Genomic DNA, 21,787 nt, shown 5'->3' on the forward strand with positions numbered 1-21,787 from the left:
TTTCTTTTGTTTTAAAGTGAGACAGAAATCAAACTGATATACCAAAGGAGTTCATCACACTGAAATTTAAACAACTGTGAGCCTCCTGCACAGTCAACAGCAATCCTATTTACTGTCTGTATATTACATGTCAGAGGTATGAATCAGATTAACAAATTAAATTGCCTCAAATGTAAGTTTTTGTATTAATGCCATCGGTGAAGGCATTTGTCATTTTTTGCTCATATTAGCCAAGAAAGGGGATGTCATGCATTTTGTGGCTTGGAAACTGTTCATAATTTGTCAGTGCTCAGACACAGTTATGGAGTAGTCTTATTTTTGTCCTGATCCACCATGATCAGAGTGGCCTTGTCTGCTGTCGATCTTCTACGAGATTGTTTATGTCCAACAGGGGACATCAAGGCCTGGTTGATTGCACCAGGCCAGCTCTTGGATGTCAGGGGCTGCTTTTCTTCTTTCTCAAGTAGAGCTCACTCAAGTTGGAGTAGGAGGTTTAAATGTCCAGCACACCCTCTCCATTCTCCTCCCCTTTTCTGGCTAACAGAACCTCTCTTTCCTGCAGGTAACACATTGAAGGTGGTTTGTGTGGACTAATGAACCTCAACAACACTCATTTAGCCAATGAAAAATCATTTATTATTATGCAAATTTATGAATTCACCAGTGGAATTGTAAACTCTTGTCTAAGATCACCCAAAAGTGAGCCATCCCTGAAGCATGGGTTCTGATTAGGGCCTTCAAATGCTACCTAACCATCCCTATGGTATAGATTGAAATTAATTTATATTTGCACACATCACATTGTTCACACAGAGAATAAAACACCATCAAACCTTAACTGTATGGAAAAAAATAAATGTGACATATCATCTAGAAAATTTTCATGCATTCTGAGTCTTTGAACATACCACAAAAATGGGATCATTGGCGGCTGAATGTGGCAAAGCGTTTGTCCCGTTCAGGAAGGAATGAACCAAATTATGAAGGCTCATCACTTGAGAATCCAGAGTCCCATCTGCTTTATCAAACCCTTCCAAGGCATTCCTGGGAGAAACAAGTATATCAGTGACAACAGACAAAGATTGATAAAGGTCTCTCTTTTGTTGTTTTCAGCCTAGATGATAGTTGTCTAATTTGAGATTGGGTAGGGATATGAGAAGCTCTGTCATAGCAAATTGACCAAGAATTAGCCCCAAACTTTAATGATAATCCTCTGTAACGGGAGAGAACTCCTAATCAATGCTATTTCTGAATTATATCTCTTTTGTGTACTGTATGACAACCTTCATAGCTGTCTCTCATACGCTTGGAGAGCAGGCTCTGTGTTTTCTTCAGATGTTTATTGCCAGGGTTCAGTACCATGCCCAGCAGATGGTCTGTGATCAATAAATTTTTTTATTTAACATACAATCTGATATTTAAATTTCTCAACTAAATAGACCTTCAGCTTGACTGAAGGTCCAGCTACTCAGGAGGCTAAGGTAGGAGGATCACTTGAGCCCAGGAGTTTGAGGTTACAGTTAGCCATGATTGTGCCACTGCACTCTACCCTAGGTGACACAGCGAGACCCTGGCTCTAAAAAAAAGAAAAAAGAAAAAAATTTTCTACCACCATAAAAAGACTTTAAGAATTATGAGAGATACATTTATAAATAAGATTTTAAACAAAGATGGGCCCAAAAAGGGGATGGTAGATATTAAAGATCTTCTCCAAAACTGGATTCTCTCTCTGTCTTAACTGTGTTTAAAGTAGACAATTTGTATGGGCCCAGGGCAGGGCAGGCTGAACTCAAATGTAGAGGTTGTGCTAAGTGTAGCATGGCTCAGAGTCTGCTGAGGTTGGACACAGCCTTCAGAGTAGCGTCAAAGGTGGGGGAAGGGTAACATTTAAGGTTGTTTTGAAAAGGAAGATGAATTAGTTTTTCATTGTGACAAAAGTGCTATTAAAATAGATTGCATTTTCTATATGTTTGAGTTAGGGGAGTTGTTCTCAAAATGCAGTGCTCAGACCACATTAACTGGCGTCATTTGGGATTTGGTTAGAAATGCAAATTGTTAAGACACAGCCCACACCTACTAAATCAGAAACTCTGGGAGCAGGGCATGAAATATGTGTTTTTCTTTGGTGATTTTGAGATTTGCTTAAATTCTAAGCCCACCTCTACAGGTATATACCACCATACCTGGCTACTTTTTTATATTTTTTTGTAGAGACAGGATCTTGCTCTGTTGCCCAGGTGGTCTCAAACTCCTGGACTGGACTCAAACTCCTGGTCCAGTCCTCCCACATTGGCCTCCCAAAGCACTAGGATTACAGGCATGAACACCATGCCCAACCTGTGGTGGAAGATTAATAGTTGGTATTTAAATGTTAAGTATTGTAATGTCATTGCTGTGTTGATTTGAGTTGAATTTAGTCTGCAATACTCCTCTGAGATCTCAGACCCCACTATTAAGTTCTATGGCTGATAAATTTCTAATATCGACATTTTTAAAAATAAGAAAGGAAAAGAAAGAGCATGGACATTGAAAAAACACTGTATTTAATGAAGTACCCTGGTTCCAAAGACTAGACCTATTGATGTACTGCAATTAGAAATACAAAAGATGGTTTTGAACAGCTAAGTTAGAAGGTATTAAAACCACATTGTTAGTCATAGTAGATGGGTAAAGACTTTCCTCACACCAATCCCTTGCTAACTTCTCTTATTAGGCCTCTCTCCATCACTTAGCTTCGTAGACAACCCCCAAAACCTGGGTTTCCTTCCAGTTCATTACAATCACAGGCATGAAAACCTGTACTGTACAGGCAGGTCCAGCAGAGCTCCGAGCACCCACCTGAAACTGAAGGTAGAGTTCTGGAAGAAGGGAGGATTGTCAAACTTCTGGAGAGACAGGCAATCTCGTATGTCTTTTAAGGTTGGCAATTTCGTGCTGTGTCTTCCCATTTGATTTCTTCTCAGCAAACCTTCATAGGTTCCATTGCATAAGGTGACCCGGTGGTTGTAGTCATCCAAGCTAAGATTTGTAATAAGATTTAAAATAATATATGTTGGCTGGGCGTGGTGGCTCATGTCTGTAATCCCAGCACTTTGGGAGGTTGAGGCAGGTGGATCCCTTGAGGCCAGGAGTTCGAGACCAGCTACGGCACAGCCCTGACTCTACTAAAAATACAAAAATTAGCTGGGCATGGTGGTGTGTGCCTGTTGTCCCAGCTACTCAGGAGGCTAAGGCAGGAGAATCGCTTGAACCCAGGAGACAGAGGCTGCAGTGAGTAGAGATCACGCCACTGCCCTCCAGCCTTGGTGACAGAATGAGACCCTGTCTCAAGAAAAAAAAAAAAATCCCCCAAAACAAAAAATGATATGTCTTAACTTGTGGACAGTATTATAAATTTGGGCCAAGCAAACCAATCAGCATCACAATCACGGTAAAATTGTATTACAATTACTTTACCAGAGTTAACAATATGTGGTAAAAAAGTACTATACCTGAAAGTCATTATGGGTCGAGAAGTTTCAAAAATGTAGATGCACAAAATATGGACATGGGCATAAATATGAATAATCATTACCATTCTGTTGGAAAGACAGTGAGAGGCTTTACAAGGCAAGATGACTCCTATTGTGTGCATTTGAATCTCGAGTAACTGAAGGGAGAATAGGGTGGTTCATATTATGCTGAGCTAAGCCAGTTTTGGCAGAAGTGACATGTAAAGTTACCAAAGCATTTTAGGCAAACCAAAGGCAAACAGAGGAGGTCAGAGTAAAAGCAGATGAAAGTACACAAAGGGGAGATATTAGAAGAAACGCTGTGTTGGAAAATGTTTCAAGGTAGTGGAGTATCAATAGTTACGTGCTCAGCATGGGCTGAGAAGGTCCCATGTCCATAAGACATTATATCCTACATGCCTGCTATGGCCTGGATTCCACCATCAGAATAGTATTTCTTTCTTTTTATTTATTTTTTCTTTTTTAATTTAGAGATAGGGTCTCACTCTGTTGTACAGGCTAGAGTGCAGTGGCATGATCACAGCTGACTGGAGCCTTGAACTCCTGGGCTCAAGCAATCCTCCCGCTTCAGTCTCCCCAGTAGCTGGGACTACTGGCTAACTTTTTTTTTTTTTTTTTTTTGAGACAGAGTCTCACTCTGTAGCCCAGGCTGGAGTACAATGGCACACTGAACCTCCACCTCCTGAGTTCAAGAAATTCTCCTACCTCAGCCTCCTCAGTAGCTGGGACTACAGGCACATGCCACGATGCCCAGCTAACTTTTGTATTTTTAGTAGAGACAGGGCTGTCAGGCTGGTTGGTTACCATGTTGATCAGGCTGGTCTCGAACTCCTGACCTCAGGTGATCCACCTGTCTCGGCCTCCCAAAGTGCTGAGATTACAGGCGTGAGCCACCGTGCCCAGCTAGGCTAACTTTTTTAACTTTTTGTAGAGACAGGGTTTCACTATGTTACCAGGCTGGTCTCGAAGTCCTGGCCTCAAGTGATCCTCCTGCCTTGGTCTCCCAAAGTGCAGACCATTATTTCACTGGCAGAGATAAAAATTTAAAGATGTTATTGTGAGGGTTTTCACGAATTAGGGATAGGACTGAGTATGTGAGGATATAATCAGCACATCCACAGGGATGAGAGAGGCCAGGACCTAAACACTAAGCTGAAAAAGGTCTCCAAGGCCTCCCAGGCAGCATTTCCCAAAGTGGATTCCAATGGGATGTCTGGTGAAGTAAGAGTTCCAGGGTTAGGCTCCTCTTGAAAAAGAATATCACATTTATCTATGGAAAGCTTGAAGACATTCTAAAAATTTAAAAACCTTTTAAACTCAGCCTTCTCTAAATTTACTTGATGACAGAAATCTCTTTTCACATACCATCCACTACTATTCCAAGGTACGGTGGGAAATGGTGCCTGATGGAATTAAGCTCAGTCACAGAAAAGGCACTGATGATGTCCCTACTCGTGGAGCACTGTTCTGAGCACTGTAGGAAATGCATAGGATGTGGAAGACAAAGTCCCTGCTAGCTGGGCATGGGCCCCTCAAAATGCAAACCTACACAGGCTCAGGGTGTTGGCAGTGAAGGCTGGGGGCTGGGGGAGCCAGAGCTCTGTGCCCTGGAGCAGTATAAGGACCTGGGAGGAAAGACAGAGCAGTGGGGTTAAAAACATGGGGATTTTGAGGCTGGGTGAGGTGGCTCACACCTGTAATCTCAGCACTTTGGGAGGCCGAGGCAGGCAGATTACATGAGGTCAGGAGATCAAGACCATCCTGGCAAACATGGTGAAACCCTGTCTCTACTAAAAATACAAAAATTAGCTGGGCGTGGTGGCGTATGCCTGTAATCCCGGCTACTCAGGAGGCTGAGGCAGGAGAATTGCTTGAACCGGGGAGTCAGAGGTTGCAGTGAGCCAAGATCACGTCACTGCACTCCAGCCTGGTGACAGAGTGAGAGTCCATCTCAAAAAAAAAAAAAAAAAAGACAGATTTTGGAGGAAAAAAAATGAATAAAGGAAGGTGAGGTGAGGAGCCTCTTGGGAAATTTTTTGCTGAAATGTGTTCCAGGACAGAGAAGCAAATTCAAGGAGTCTTTGAGGACAGAACTCTTCATGGGCTGCAGGCCAGGCCACTGATCTGTGTATATAGTCTTTAGTATGTCACAGATCATCCTTCCCCAGCTGGCCCCAAGCCCCTGTCCTCCTCAACTCACCAGCATCCTGTGACCCAGCCATACCAGGCTGTTTCCAGAGAATTATCTAACTTCACACATGATGTTCCCTCCACCAAGGACTCACCCACTGCCCTCCCACACTCCCCTCACCCTTCTCTACACCTAAGGTCTGTGCCCCTTCCCTTCTCAGAGCCATCATCTCCGCCTCTTGGGGACTTGCCCAGACTCTCTTCTTGTCTTTGTGTATACATCTATTACAGTACTTCTCACACTCGATTGTAATTTACTTACAAGAAATCTATCTCGTTAATACAAGGTAATATCCAAAAGGGAGGTTTTATTTCATTCATCTTTGTATTCCCGGCAGTACTACATCACATGGGATATGATTGGTGCTTAGCAAATGTTGATTGAATGCAAGAACTACTCTTAATTTGATTAGGTTGGTGCAAAAGAAATTGTGGTTTCTGCTATTACTTTTAAAGGCAAAAACCGTAATTACATTTGCACTAACCTGATAAAACTAACCTGATCTCAAAATGATGGCCAAGCATAATCAATTCACAAATGTGTTTTTGATATATTTATTTTTTTAATTAAAGAGCTTTGAATTTTTGAAATCCCACCTCCCACAGGAAAACTGTTTTTAGAAACATGTAAATAGGACACCACATGCATAAGAAACAGAACTATGAAGTGACTTCTCCTCCATGTCTCAGACATCAGAAAAGACTCCCTCTGGATACCACTGCAGGTACAGGAGCCATTACCTATCACAGACAGTTTCCCAGCTGGAGAATCTTGAGTTCCGACTAATCAGAGTTGGATCGTCTGGTCTTGCTGCCCCAAACAGCTGGTCTGTACACACATCACACTCGTTCCTCCCAGTGGCAAAGTTCCAGTAGGGCAAAGCAAAAGACTCATTGCCAATGAGTCGCTAAAAGCAAAGGGCAGGCCTAGTCATTTAATCCATGCCATCAGATACAACAAGAAAGCATATAAGGCAAAGACTGATATGTATCTGAACCAAATGTCTACCAAGACAAAGAGTACCGGATGGATAAATGAATGAAGAAACTGTGACATAAATCAGTGTGTGTATATTTTATATATATATATATATATATATATACACTGTGTACAGTGGAATATTATTCAGCCTTTAAAAAGGAGACCCTGCCATTTTCAACAATGTGAATGAATCTAGAAGACATTGTGCCAACTGAAATAAGCCAGATACAGAAAGAAAAACACTGCACTATCTCACTTATATGTGGAATCTAAAGAAAAGAAGAAAAAAGAAAAAGAATGAATACATAGAGAGTTACATAGTAGTTACAAGGGACTGGGAGAAATGGGAAGACGTAGGCTGAAAGGTGCAAAGTTGCAGTTATGTAGGATAAATAAGTCTAAAGGTCTGAGACTATAGTTAACGTTGTATTGTGTACTGGTGATTTGCCAAGAGAGTAGACCTTAGGTACTCTTACCACACACACACAAAAAGAGATATCTCTATGTGATGCTGAGTGTGTTAACTTGCTTTAGTGCACTAATCACTTATCTTATCTTGTATGAATATCGAGATAAGTATATCAAAACTCACATTGTATGCCTTAAATATATACAATAAATTTTTTAAAAAATTAAAAGAACTAAATGCATAGTTTTGACCTACCTGGAGATCTCTTTCCAGACACAACAAATGGTACCGGTGCCAGGTAACAAACGCAGGTCCTTGATGTGAGAAATCTATGGCCTTGTAGGGGCGTCCTGGTCCTGAAACAATTGGGAAGCATATTAGAAATGACAGAATAGAATTTTTAAAATGTTAAACCTTACCTGGGCTGTATCTATAGAGCCAATAAGTCCATGATGTTTTATAGTAGTAAGAAAAAAAAGTTTGTTGTTATTTATCTCTCCAAAAGCAATAGTAATGACATGAATTTCAGAAGTAACTAGTACTTTTAGGATAAACCCTCCTTTATCTCTTAAAAGGTTGATTTCTAGCAGAGATCCAGGAAATTCAGGTGACTTTCAGCATTGGGAGCCCCTGATACATATTTAATTTGTAAGCAACAATCCATTCAGGTGAAATAGACTATCCAAAAGAATAGATCATTAAGACCTAAATGAAATATATTTTTTAAAGGCATTTGCTAACCTATGCTTCACAAAGATATAAATTTAAAAGGGAGGGATAAATTAATAATAATATTACTGCACTTAGTCTTAATGCAGTATTTATGTAACCAAAAAGAACTTTCACGTATTTTGCCTCACCCATCAATCTGTTATAACTACTAGCTGACAAGCATGGTCACTGAGACCAGAAGAGAGAAAAATACATTCTAGCCATTTAGGCTGGACACTGGAACTGCCAATTTTAGTGAAAAGCTCTGGATGATTTAATGACCTCCTTACTGCCTGGTCCATCCTTCTTCCCTTTTTCATAACAGCTTTGATGGTTATGTGGAAACTTTAGCTAACTTTAGTTCTTGTTCAAAATACCTATAACAACTTCGGAGAGCTGAACAGACATGAATATAAATTTAATTTGTAGCTATGACCAGAAACTATGACTTTCTTTTCCTCTTGAGAGACTACCCTCTCATAAAGCAATAATTCCTCAGAGTGATAACAGGAAAACTATAAAGGTTTATAGCCAAAAGAGTCTCCTTATCTATCGATAAAGAAAGACAGGTGCTTACCAGTAAGGCAAGTTTTAAAAGACTCACACTGAGAAAAGCACTGCTGTCCCTGATGTTGGCTACACAGCCCTTTTTCATGTTCAATCCAGAGCAAGGTTTCAAATTCTCAGAATCCAACAACAAGAGGGTATCAAGTGAAGGGGAACAAGTGATGAGCAGAAGGATGAACCTGTCTAAATCAGAATCTTGCTCTTCAAAGTGAACTTGATGTCTTCATTCATCCTGACCCCAATGAAGGAGCCCAAAAATGGGGACAGGTGCATATACAGCCATGCATTCAAGGACTGCTATGAGAAGAATCTAGGATGGAGTCAAGCACTCCTGGAATACATTGGTGTCTATGGCTTTCCTTTGACTGAAAAATAAGGTCGAAGCTGAACCTACTTGATCCATGAAGTTTGTAACAGACAACCCCCTCATTCCAAGTCCTACCCAGACCCCAATTTTTAAGACTTGGAAGGGCAGGTCACCAATTTCTCAAGCATCCAGCATGACTGTGTTGCAAAGAGCTAAGCAGCAGAAACTCTACATTGCTGTGGCTAAGCTTGTACTTTTCCTTGACAATAAAGCTCCAACAAACCTGGGGATTCCGGACCATGCAGGAGTACCATAAATGATTATCTGAAAGTCTATCATGTGATGGACTGTCTAAAATTCATCCAAAGTTGATCTATCATGTGAGTTTAACAAGATGCCCACTCCCAACATGAGCACTCTAATTCTGCACAAAGAAGCTTCATGTGCCTTAGCACATGTTCAGTTAATTCCTCTAATTTGGAGAAAAGGTCAGAGAGGGCTTCCATGGCCAGATTCACAAATATTTTCTTCTGAAATCAAAAGGAATTTGCCTCCACCTCACCAACTCACACCTTTGATGATTAACAGCTTCACAGAGAAGAGTTTACACTTTGAACCAAGAACATACAGTAGAGGAGAGAGAACATTTAAAGTGTCTGCGGCCAATGTGCAGGAAGAAACTGCTTCTTTCTAACTCCAGGCAGTATTTGATAATTCTACGACTTTCATAAACCTCAGGCTGCCTTGAGGTTGCTCTCTTAATTAACTTGCATGAAATTACTTCCCACTGCCATACCCTCAACCCAGTCACAAACCTGTAATAATATACCTTCAGCCAAGGAAAAAACCCACCTAATAATGTATCTCTAACAGAATAATAATGGAGCCACACAAAAAAATCATAAACACTGCAGTTGGCAAACTGCGGCTGGGTTCCATTGGGCCCAAGCAGGCCCAGCCAGTGTTGTGTGGTGATCACGTAGTCGGGGTGTACACTCTTCTTCGCGAGATCTAAGGCACCCAAGAACTGCTCTCTCTCCTGAGGACTCAAGGAATGGATGTTCTGCCGAATCACTGGTGGTTTCTTCCGCTCGCAGTTGGGACCGGTCCAGCCAAACTTGCAGTCTCCACAATTATAGCCGGCAAAGTTTCCTAGTTCACAAAACAGAAAGATGGAAAGGAAGTGGGTTTATGTCGTTTGGAAGAAATTTCTGAATTTGTACTCTGAAATTTGAATGGAAAAGAAGATGAAGGTGCTTACACAAAGGCAAAGAAAGTCAATTTTCCTCCTATGGTCTCCTCTTAAATGTTTCTATCTTCAAGTGGACTAAGCACTAGAGAGTTTCCTAGACACATTCCCAGCAAAGAAACAGGACATGAAATACATTGTATACTGCAATGAGCTAAACCGTGTCCCCCAAGTCCTAGCCCCAGTATACCTCGTATGTGACTATATTTGGAGATAGTGTCTTTAAAGAGGTAACTAAGGGTAAATGAGGTAATTAGAGTAGGCCCTAATCCAATACGACTGGTGTCCTCAAAAGAAGGGAAATTTGGACACAGTTTTGGAAGGAAGACCACATGAAGACACAGGGAGAAGATAGCCATCTGCAAGCCAAGGAGAGAGCCCTCAGAGGAAACCAACTCCCTGATCTCAGCCATCCAGCCTCCAGAACTGTGGGAGGGTGAATTTCAGTGTTTAAGCTGCCTAGTCTGTGGGATGTTGTTATAGCAGCGCTAGCAGACTCATGCACACATTCCTTCCTCCCAGGATCACAGGGGTATCTCCTCCTGCGCCCGCTCCACGCCCACAAAAAGGGATGACACAGAACAGTTCACTGATTTAGAGAAGGAAGAAAATACACAGCAAGCTAAAGATGAAACCAAAATAAATACATGGTTTGGCCCGGTGGCTCACGCCTGTAATCCCAGCAATTTGGGAGGCCGAAGCAGGCAGATCACTTGAGGTCTGGAGTTGGAGACCAGACCGGCCAACATGGTGAAACCTCGTCTCTACTAAAAATACAAAAATTAGCAGGGCATGGTGGTACATGCCTGTAGTCCCAGCTACTGCAGAGGCTGAGGCAGGAGAATGGCTTGAATCCGGGAGGTGGAGGTTGCAATGAGCCGAGATCATGCCATTGTACTCCAGCCTGGGTGACAGAGCAAGACTCTGTCTCAAAAAGAAAGAAAAGAAAGAAAGAAAGGAAGAGAAAGAGAGAGAGAAAGAAAGAAAATAAATACATAAATTAACTGATTTCCAGGAATTTAGAAGAAATCTCACATTTAAAAAGCTGACTTATTTCACAAAGTTGACAGCATTGAGACAAAATCAACAGAAGCTGTCAAGTCCTCAGGGTGAATCAGTAGCCATGATGTCAGGAAGCACAAACCACCACAGGATTTCTGTCAGCTGCACAAAGCTCCCTGCTTTCTCAAAGCCCAGGGAAGGAGAACAGGACTAATAAGATCAAGCTCTGGGCATCTCTCTGATCAGCATCTAAAGTTTACATCCTTGTAGCTTGCCCCAGACTTTTCCCTTCTTAGCCTTCCAACTTATTGCTTTGGGTATGACCAACATGTCATTCCTTAGGTTAGAGGGTAAAATTTAAATATCATTAGAGAACAAGATTGAAACAAAAGGGGATGATAATGCTTATCTCCCAGAAGATTAAAGGGATTACATAAAGCATTTAAAAAGGGTGACCAGCTCACTTACTCCTCCTCCTCTACCTCATGCCCTAGGCCTATTTGCTTGCTTTTCCTTCTTCCTGGAACACTTTTCCCTCACTGTCTCCCTAAATTCCTCTTTACCTGTGTGATCCATTTCTCCTTTAAACTTCACATTGGTGCTCTCTAAGGTCATTCTTGATTCCACAGGTCGGGGTTTGGGTCAGTTACTTCCTTGCACCTCATACATCCCCTTTCTTCACATTTATTTACACTGATTGTAAACATCACTACACTTGTTTCAGCTCCAGGCAACTGTAAGGCTGTGAACTCACTGCCTAGGCCTGTGCTTAGCCTTGTTCAAAACAAACGTGTGTTGAGTGAATAACAGAAGTATCGAGCATGTAGCAGATGATGCCACATACGTTTTCTCTCCCTGTTCTGTGGGTTTGCAGAAAAAGCAGCCCCTATAAATAATTTTGGTAAACTACAAGTAGCAAAATAGAGGTAAGTAAAAAGTACTATGACCACAGGGAGGGAGGGTTATTTGGATCTCTAAAGGAAAGGAAAATTTTCCAACAGCATGAAAACAAAATGATTAACAGCACTCTGTAAAGAAAATGCACAGGCTTCCTTCTCTATAGTGGATTTTTTGATAGTTAAAGAAAATTTCCTTAAAACTATCTCTAGGGAGAATTTTTTCTAATTGTAATCGGTTGAGTTTTTTGTTTTTTATAATATATCATATATCCCACCTTTTATGTAGCTCAATTATCTGTATTTTTCTTTTACAGCACTCTATGAGAACATAAGTTAAAATATTGAAAAAAGGAAAAATTCTACTCTTCCCAAGTCTAAAAATCATGTTTTTGAATAGTTTAAGTTAAACATTAAAATGTATGTTGATTCCTGGAGATAATTAAATACAAACTATTTATTTAACAAATATTTATGAAGCGGCTACTATCTCATCAGATGCTATGCAAGATGCTTAAAGTCTCACGGACCTTGAAGTCTATTTTCCCTGGGGCAACCTTACTAAAACTGTACGTATTAAAAACAGATTTGATTAAAACATATCACCTACTCTGGCAGTATAGGAGTGGAACATTGTTTTGAGAACCGAGTGAACAAAATGTTGTGTCTAAAAAAGAGTAGCTACCCAGATTCAAATTCAGTCAAATTTCCAGCTGCCTATCTATAGCTGATTGGAGGTAAATGTCTAGTCACCTCTCTACAGTAGAAGAGTAATTCCTTGCTTTGTAATGCTGAGAAATTTGGATGATAATAATGTCGGTAGAGGTTCATTGATTGTAACCCTGGCTTGCGGATGTTGCTAGTGGAAGATTGCAGAGTGTGGGGGAGAAGGTAGATGGGAATTTTTTGTACTTTCTCCCCAATTTCGATGTGAACCCAAAACTGATCTAAAATAATAAAGTCTCAATATTTAAAAATATTAATAACACACCTAAAATTTATAATAATAATTTAATACATTCTTATATTTAAAGACATAACACTTGTTTTTGAATTGGGGGTCTGATTGTTGAAATTGAGTAATTCATAACTTATGCCATGAATTTGAAGACTACTCTACTTTCTTTGCCACGATTCTTTGTAGTTGGCAGAAACAAAATAATTGGCTCTCTCATGTATTTATTTAACAAATAATTTATGGAACACCTACTATCTAAAAGGTAGCCAACACTAAACATGTACTGACAGCGAGGGAGACGTGAATGTGTGGGGACAGGGGGTTGGCAAATCTCTGTACTTTTGACTCAGTTTTGCTGTGAACCTAAAACTGCTCTAAAGTCTATTAAAAAATACAACAATCAACATGTCTTCCTTTATGCTACCATAGCTTTTAGGTTATAAAAACAAGCACATTAATGTGGAGCACATAGAACTACATCTGGTATACAGTGAGTTAAATATATACATATATACATATATATACACACATGTATATACATATATACACACATGTATATACATATATACATATATACACATATATACATATATACATATATACACATATATACACATATATATATACACACATCTTTTTTTTTTTTTTGTCAAGACAGTCTCACTCTGTCGCCCAGGCTGGAGTGCAGTGATGCAATCTCAGCTCACTGCAACCCCTGCCTCCCAGGTTCAAGCGATTCTCCTGCCTCAGCCTCCCTAGTAGCTGGGATTACAGGTGCACGCCACCATGCCTGGCCAATTTTTGTATTTTCAGTAGAGACGGGGTTTCACCATGTTGGCCAGGCTGATCTTGAACTCCTGACCTCCGGTGATCTGCCTGCCTTGGCCTCCCAAAGTGCTGGGATTACAGGCGTGAAGCCACCGCACCCTGCTGTAAGTTCTATATTAAGTGTTATTATTACTAGTATTATAGAGACAACTTATCAAACAGTATAGCAATTGTTTGTCTTCATATCTGTCTTACATATCACTATACTGTGCACATCTTAAGAATCATGTCAGTTTTCCCCCCTCTCTGTATCTGAAGGGCCTAGTTGATGCTAAATAAATGTTGGGTGGATGGGTGGTGAAAGAATCAATGAATAATTAAATAAAAGGGATCAGACACTAGTGAATACAAATACAGATGGCCTCTGACTTATGATGGTTCAACTTAAAATTTTTCAACTTTAGGATGGTGCAAAATCAATATGCATTCAGTAGAAACTCTACTTCGAATATCCATATAAGTATTTTGGTTTTCACCTTCAGTACAGTATTTAATAAATTACATGAGATATTCAACACCTTATTATAAAATAGGCCTTGTGTGAGATGCTTTGTCCCAACTGTAGGCTAATGTGAGTGTTCTGAGTGCATTTAAGGTAGGTTATGCTAAGCTATGATGTTCATAGGTTAGGTGTATTAAATGCATTTTTGACTTAACAGTATTTTCAATTTATGATGGATTATTGGGATGTAACCCCATCATAAGTCAGGGAGCATCTGTATAAATGAGGCATAATACCTTAGTCTAGTGGAAATGAAGGACAAGTACACAATGACATTTCAACACAAGTCAAACTGTGGGAAAAGTGAAAACAGAGGAATAAATCAAGCTCCATTGAATGACAAATGACAAAATGATTAATCCTGATTCAGAATATCAGAGATGCTTCACAACTACAGTGAACAAGAAACTTTAATGTAACCAGAGTTGCCTCCAAAAGGCAATGTATAAGTTCTAATAAGAAAGCTTTCAACACCTGTGAAAAGAATGGGAGTGGGGGGGAGAAATAAGAAAGCTTGTGTCTGTTTTGGAGCTCATTTATGACCCAGAAATTTATTCAATTAAAAAATTCCTTTTCCAAGATGTCTCAGAGAAATTATTCCAAAGCTCTGCAGTTGGGTCCCTTTCATTTCTAAATGTATAGACCTGAACTGAAGAATTTGTTGAAACGCTGGAGATGACTGAAAACTGTAACAACATGAAAGCCTAGCAGACAAAATGTTTATTTCCTTAATTTAGTTTTCCTAGTAGCATCTTCCATCAATTTAACATGAGTTAGTTTTTTCTTCTTAATCTACCAATGCAAAAAATATAAGAAGAGAAGCATTTTAGAAAGAACTGTGTTATCTTACTGGGAAACAGAGAGAGAGGAAAAAAAGTGATTCCTAGATAATATCAATCTATCGACCATTGAGTATGTCCTTCAGTGAAAATTAAATTTAAAGAGTCAAAGTCTCGTGCTTACAAAGGACTAGGATAAAAATGGAAAAAGAGTGAGATCATCTAAACACCACACATTCCTACATGAACTGCATCAGCTCAACCTCAGAAAGCCATTAGACTAAATAAGCTTAAAGACCACTGATTAGTGAATTTACAAGGAACTCTAAATAGCCTATTCCTTTTAATTAGAGATTCTATTATTTTAATAACAATACTTTATACTTACATAGGTCCTTTCATCTACAGAAATCAAAAGGATTTTACAAGTGTGGTTTCATCATTATCCCCATTTCAGAGATTGGAAAATGGAGGCAATTAGTCACTTGTACAAACAAGAAGTTCGCCGTCAACTGTTCAAAAACTATTTGGTGCGCAAGTTTTTCAGAAGCTGAAAGACATAGCTGCAAATAGCATATTCTCATAAAGCCAACTGGCAGGTAAGCCTTATAAGGTGAATAGCAAATTCAAAGTCTCCTGCAATTCAGCTCTTCCTGACAATTAAGCTCAGTGGCTTTTTTGTTTCCATTTATCCCTACAGAGACTATAGAGAAGCTCTCTACAGAGAATTTCACCATAGAATTTAGAGTTTTAAAAAACAAATCCCAGAATTTCTATGTGTTTCTACTTATTAGGCTGAAATTACTTTACCAGCTTCATGACTATGGAAACTATGAGGTGTTTATTTTCCAAAGAATTAACAACATTCGGGGTCATCAATAGTCTGTTACAAGACACTAATCTACATCTCTTCCTTGAGAAATTTTGGATCATCCCAGGAGTGCCCCAGTGACTCCATTCACAAAAGAGTCATCAGGCTACTGTAGAGGATGTTCTTTGGGAGGCTCAGGATCAGGTTTAAATTCCAAAGATTGCCCCACAAACCATAAAAAAGCTACCCTAGGAAGGCTAGCAACTTACTCTTTGGGGAAGAATTAATTGAAGGACATGTGTCCTGCTTTGGGACACACGGCTCATCACAGAATGGTAATTATGACGTACACAAAATAACTTCCCAGCTCAGTCACTAAGGACTTAGTCTCATGCCCTGAGATTCAAAGAAGAAGACCATCTAGCAAGATAAGTAGAGCCATCCAAAGTTGGTATGACAATACAATGGAATATTATTCAGCCTTTAAAAAGAAAAAAATGCTACCATTTGCGACAACATGGATGGACCTGGAAGACACTTGTGCTAAGTGAAATAAGTCAGTCTCAGAAGGACAAACTCTGCATGATTATTCTTATATGAGGCATCTAAAGTAGCTGAACATAGAGAAGTACACGACGGAATTGTGGTTACCAGGGGATGGGGGAGGGGCGATAGGGAGTTGTAAAGTTACAATGATATAAGATGAGCAAGTTCCAGAGATTTTCTGTACAATGTAGTGCCTATAGTTAACAATAAGGCATTCAGTACTTAAAAATGTGTTAAGAGGGCAGAACTCATGTTAACTGTTCTTACCACAAAAGCAAAAAATAAACAAAAACAAAGAACCACGAGGAACCTTTGGAAATGATGGATATGTTTATTATCTTGATTGTGGAGATGGCAACACAACTGTATAGGTATGTCCAAACACCATATTGTGCACATTAATTATGTGCAGTGTTCTGTGTAATAATTATGCCTCAATAAAACTGGGAAACATTAAAAGTCTAGTAAATTGAATTTATAGATACAGTAAATCTTAAGTTACCTTTAAAAAAATGTAGGTGTGGAAAGAGTTCTGTTCCTGATGAGCTTGGACTGAGCAGATCTTGGGGGGGAGGTGAGTCACAGCCTGGAGATGGGGCCTTAGGGCCAGGCCTGGCCTTGACAATGGCTGGAGAGGCAGACCATCTCCCTGGAGGAAGTCCTGCTTCTTTGGACTGGCTTATGTACATGGGATTTCCCTACAGCCTGGACTTAGAAGAACAGGCCCCATTCATTTCTGGCCCAATGCCTTTTTAGAGCAGGGGATCCTTTTTTTTTTTTTTTTTTTTTTATTTTGAAAGTAGGTCTCCGTGATCCTAAGTTCCTGTTACTTCTAGAGCAATATTTATAAACATTTCCTCAGCAAAGGGAAATAGCAATGATCCCTTCTATTCTACCATCCTCTATTCTTTCTATCCCTACCTAAAACAAAACAAAACAAAACAAAAAAAACTTGCTAGCCATGGCAAAAATATGAAGAAGCTGGTAACAAAAAGAGTTAATGGTTATATGTGACTTCCTAAAGTCCTCTGCCCCAGGATTCTAAGCAATGCAGATTTACAACTTTTGAAAGTGTTGGCACTTTTTTTTCCCCCTTGAGACGCAGTCTCGCTCTGTTGTTGCCCAGGCTGCAGTGCAGTGGCGCGATTTCAGCTCGCTGCAACCTCCACCTCCTGGGTTCAAGTGATTCTCCTGTCTCAGCCTTCCGAGTAGCTGGGATTACAGGTGCCCATCACCATGCCTGGCTAATTTTTGTATTTTCAGTAGAGACAGGGTTTCACCATGTTGGCTAGGCTGGTCTTGAACTCCTGACCTGTCTTGGCCTCCCAAAGTGCTGAGATTACAGGTGTGAGCCGCTGTGCTTGGCCAGCACTTTTTCATTGATTGACATAGAAATAATTGTTCTAGAAGTATTTTGGGGTTTTGAACAAAGAAGTTATTGTGTTAGTGTGGTTTTCAATCACACTAACCACACCAGCAACCTGCTCCTCATTCGTCTAAAAAACCATGATAATTTTGAGAGAAGGTCTATAGAAGCAAATGCTTAAATAACTTAGAAAAACTGGATAATATATATCCAATATGTTATTGAAATTTTTGTCATGATTAATACCCAGGGCAAAACTAGGACCTAGATATTCTTCTGAATGACAGAATTAAAAATATTACTACAAAATTATTATAAAGCCAGAATTTTTTTTTTTTTTTTTTCCAGACAGATCTCACTCTGTCACCCAGGCTGGAGTGCACTGGCGTGATTTCTGCTCACTGCAACCTCCGCCTCCTGGGTTCAAGCAATTCTCCTGTCTCAGCCTCCAGAGTAGCTGGGATTACAGGTGCCTGACACCACGCCCAGCTAATTTTTGTATTTTTAGTAGAGACAAGGTTTCACCATGTTGGCCAGGCTAGTGTCAAACTCCTGACCTCAAAGTGACCCACCCACCTTAGCCTCCCAAAGTGCTGGGATTATAGGCGTGAGCCACTGCACCAGGCCTAAAGCTAGAACTTTTAATGTGAAAAAAGAAATCTAATGTCTGGGCACTCATGGACATAAAGATGTCAACAATAGGCACTGGGGACTGCTAGAGAGGGGAGGGAAGGAGGGGGCAAAGGTTGAAAAACTACCTACCAGGTGCTTTGCACACTACCTGGGTGACAGGATCAATCATACCTCAAACCCCAGCACTGTGCAATATACCTATGTCACAAACCTGCACTTGTACCCCCTGGATCTAAAATAAAGTTGAAAGTTAAAATTAAAAAAAAAAAAAATCGAATGTCATTCCTACACCAACATCACAGGCCTTTGTATGTTCCCTTAGTAATACCTATTCAACCCCTTATGAAGCTCAATGACCTATATCCTCCTATGTTCCAGCATCCTATGAGAACAGAAGTAAAAAGTATTTTTAAAAGGAAAAAGTCTTCTGCAACCACCCAGCCTACAACAGTGCCCAAGGGCTTTCCTGAGGTTGCCACTTGTGTTTTTTATATTTCAGCGGCCCCCTGCCAGGCTTTGAGTGTTTATCCCCGAAGGGCATGGCTGCTGGAAACTGGAGGTGGGAAAGATTGAAGAGGATTTGAAAAAGCCCCAAAGAGCTAGAGGAATGAGAAATGCGCAGAGATGTAAAAGCAACAAGTAATGAGAGAGACCAACGTCTAAAGGAAGGACACTGAGCAAATTTTGTGATGTCCGGATCAAGTCCAGAGAAGAGTGACAAAAAGCCATTGTTATCTAATAACAACCCTCCCTGCCCTAGCTCCTTGAGAAAGCTCCGTGTTGCCACGTCTCGACAATTTTGTCAAAGTTACAACCCAGTCACAAGCTTTAACGAGAAACATGCACCCTGCTGAGGTAAGGAGTTCGGGACCAGCCTGGCCAACGTGGTGAAACCCCGTCTCAAAATACAAAAATTAGCCAGGCATGATGGCAGGTGCCTGTAATCCCAGCTACTTGGGAGGCTGAGGCAGGAGAATCACTTGAACCCGGGAGGTGGAGGTTGCAGTGAGCTGAGACGGTACCATTGCACTCCAGCCTGGGTGACAAAGTGAGACTCAGTCTCCAAAAAAAAAAAAAGAGATCTGTTCAAATCATGAGAAATGCTGAGACCAGAACACCCACCTTTGACTCCTGTCTTCTAAATGCCAAGCCTCACCCATCCCTTTTCAACAAGTGCAAACCCATTTCAGGAGAGGGCACCAAATCCATCTTGAAAGGACTTGCTCCGAGTTTCAAAGCTAACGCTTTTAAGCTCTTAAATTCCCCTTCCAACAAACAAGCCAATAGTATGTTGGCATGCATTCATATAAGCAGGCTTGGCCCACGCCATATTTATTTAGTCAACATAACTAGATGTACTAGAGGGTGTGAAGAATAAACCAGCACATCAGCCTTATTGAATATGCTTCCGACCAAAACCGTCATTGGTTTGCCTTTCAAAGCTTAATCTAAGAGTCTCTGTCAAGAGTCTCATCTCTTCCTTAGAAGGAGCTCTTTTCCCAGCTCTGTCCCTCCCCACCAAGCTTGGAGCATGGGCCTCACCTGTGCACTTGCAGGTCCGGTGGAAGAATTTTCTTGGCCACTGCTCACGGTCATCCTGGTTTCGTAGGGTGTAGGGACCACTCCAGGGCCTTGTGTCGGCTCGCACCTCTGTGCACTGCCCCCGGCCTTGCTGAGAGCCACAGACATTGGCCGACTCTGCACCCAGGCGTGGGCAGCACTCCTTGTTCACTAGGCTGTCCACCGTCATGCAGACTCGGGGGAACTGAGCCTGGGCTCCTGGCAGGATTTTGCAGCCCAAGCAACTGAGCAGAAGCCCCCACCAAAGGGGGCTCATGGCTTTATAATTGGGAGAGCTCTCTCTCTTTCTCTCTCTTACTTTCCGTGTATCTATCCCACTTTTCTCCTTATCTTCTACTCTTTCAGTCTTTTTTCTTTTCTGTATGTCTTCTTTTTCTTTGCTTTCTATTCCTCTCTTCTTAAAAAAATACCCACGAGAATCACAGAGGTTATATGTGTGTACATGTGTACATGCACACACAATTTTATGTGATTCAAACAACTAACAGATTTAATTTCCTTAGAAGCGCCTCTAACAACCAAATTTAATGAGGGTAGCGCTTCTCACCATCTTCCCCCGTTAAATCAGGCTTTGTCTAATTGAGTTAATTTACAGAGCACCCAGTCATACTACTTATTATTCTGGTATTTCTAAACCCTCTCCCTCCCTCCTTAGCTCTTGACTTTAATTGCCTTGAACTCAGTTCAAAAGCCAAACACCATGCTGCTTTTATTCTCTCTGGCTTGCCAAGCCACGGGGCCTTGTGGGCTTGTGTAAGGGCTGGGAGAAGCCTTCATTAGGGGGATTAGTATTAGAGAAACCCTCATCATTAGCACATGACCCAAAGTGCACAATAAAGGAGATCATTTCTGGCTTTGTTTCAGGAGGGCAAAACCATCTTCTTTATCTGGGCTCGTGCTCCAGCCAAACTTGTGACCTCAGACATCCTGGGGAGTCAGTAGATGCCGTGAGCTCTTCGTCAAAGACCCTTTACAGAGAAGCTCACATTGCTAACTACAATGCACTCATGGCTGCTTTCTGACATGTGTGCAAAAAAGACCACAACAGGGGGTCATGCAACTTCCAAAATAAAGAAACATTTATTTAGAACCAGGGTACAAGGAATTGCTTTGTTCCACAACTGGGAATCCTCTTCCCTCCAAATAATAACTTACTCTTCTCCTATTCAGCACATCTATGCAGCAATTTTTAATTACATGAAGTAGCATGCCACCAGAAACTCACAATTGTCATTATCTGATGGTATGGAAGGCACTGGAACCATATGGAATGAAGGCTTGCAAGCAAATCTTTTTGATTAGACTAAAGCGAAGCACGACCGAGCTTCAGTCTAGAAAGCAATGCCTCCTGGTGCTTCTGGGGAATGGTCAGGTCAGCAACGGTGGCCACCTGTCAGAACATCCATTTATTTTTTCACAGTGGAAACAGGACTGTCTTGGTACCTGTTTCACGGTGGAAACAGGACTTAGTGCCACAAGGATGCGAAACGGCTTCAGCTAGTTTCTAAGAATATACTTGAATGTAAAGACACATATTGTTATGTTTCAAAGCAAATTCCTAAGGTGAAAACAATTACACAGGTATTCCCACCCCCTGTACCTCTGTGCCACCCCTTGATGTTAAGTTGTTGTGACTAATTAAATGGCAGTTCTTATGTCTGGCTCTACACCAGTATCAGCCTGTACCACAGCCCTACTGAATCAGAATCTCTGAGGATGTTCCAGATACCAACCAACCTTTGTCAGAAAATATCTAGGCAACTCTAATGTGCAGCCAGAGTTGAGAATCACTGAATCAGAATACAGCAGAGCTCCAAAGGAAATATTGCATCAGCATCAGCTAAAAGAGACCATGTGTAACAGTTTCCTGAGGCTTCTGTAACAAATGACCACAAACAGGATGACTGAAAACAACAGAAATCTATTTTCTCACTGTTCTGAAGCCCAGAAGTCTAAAA

The 21,787-nt window shown here is 40.8% G+C and overlaps 1 protein-coding gene across 2 annotated transcripts in view; it reads right to left on the reverse strand.

The window, feature by feature from the left end:
• The window catches only part of DCT (dopachrome tautomerase), a 41,188-nt gene extending 20,795 nt beyond the window's left edge, over window positions 1-20,393 (reverse strand). Inside the window, exons 1-6 of one of the 2 annotated variants that reach the window (XM_002824362.5) lie at window positions 19,791-20,393; window positions 9,531-9,830; window positions 7,349-7,449; window positions 6,444-6,610; window positions 2,839-3,018; window positions 909-1,044 (exon numbers count right to left, since the gene is read on the reverse strand). In XM_002824362.5, coding sequence (XP_002824408.3) covers window positions 909-1,044; window positions 2,839-3,018; window positions 6,444-6,610; window positions 7,349-7,449; window positions 9,531-9,830; window positions 19,791-20,085 — 1,179 coding nt within the window. In that variant the 5' untranslated portion in view covers window positions 20,086-20,393. The remainder of the gene's footprint in view (window positions 1-908; window positions 1,045-2,838; window positions 3,019-6,443; window positions 6,611-7,348; window positions 7,450-9,530; window positions 9,831-19,790) is intronic. The other variant, XM_054529152.2, reaches the window with a different exon arrangement.
• Between the last annotated feature and the right edge of the window lie 1,394 nt (window positions 20,394-21,787).

Source organism: Pongo abelii, chromosome 14 (genome assembly GCF_028885655.2).
Source record: "Pongo abelii isolate AG06213 chromosome 14, NHGRI_mPonAbe1-v2.0_pri, whole genome shotgun sequence".
NCBI classification, from domain to species: domain Eukaryota; kingdom Metazoa; phylum Chordata; class Mammalia; order Primates; family Hominidae; genus Pongo; species Pongo abelii.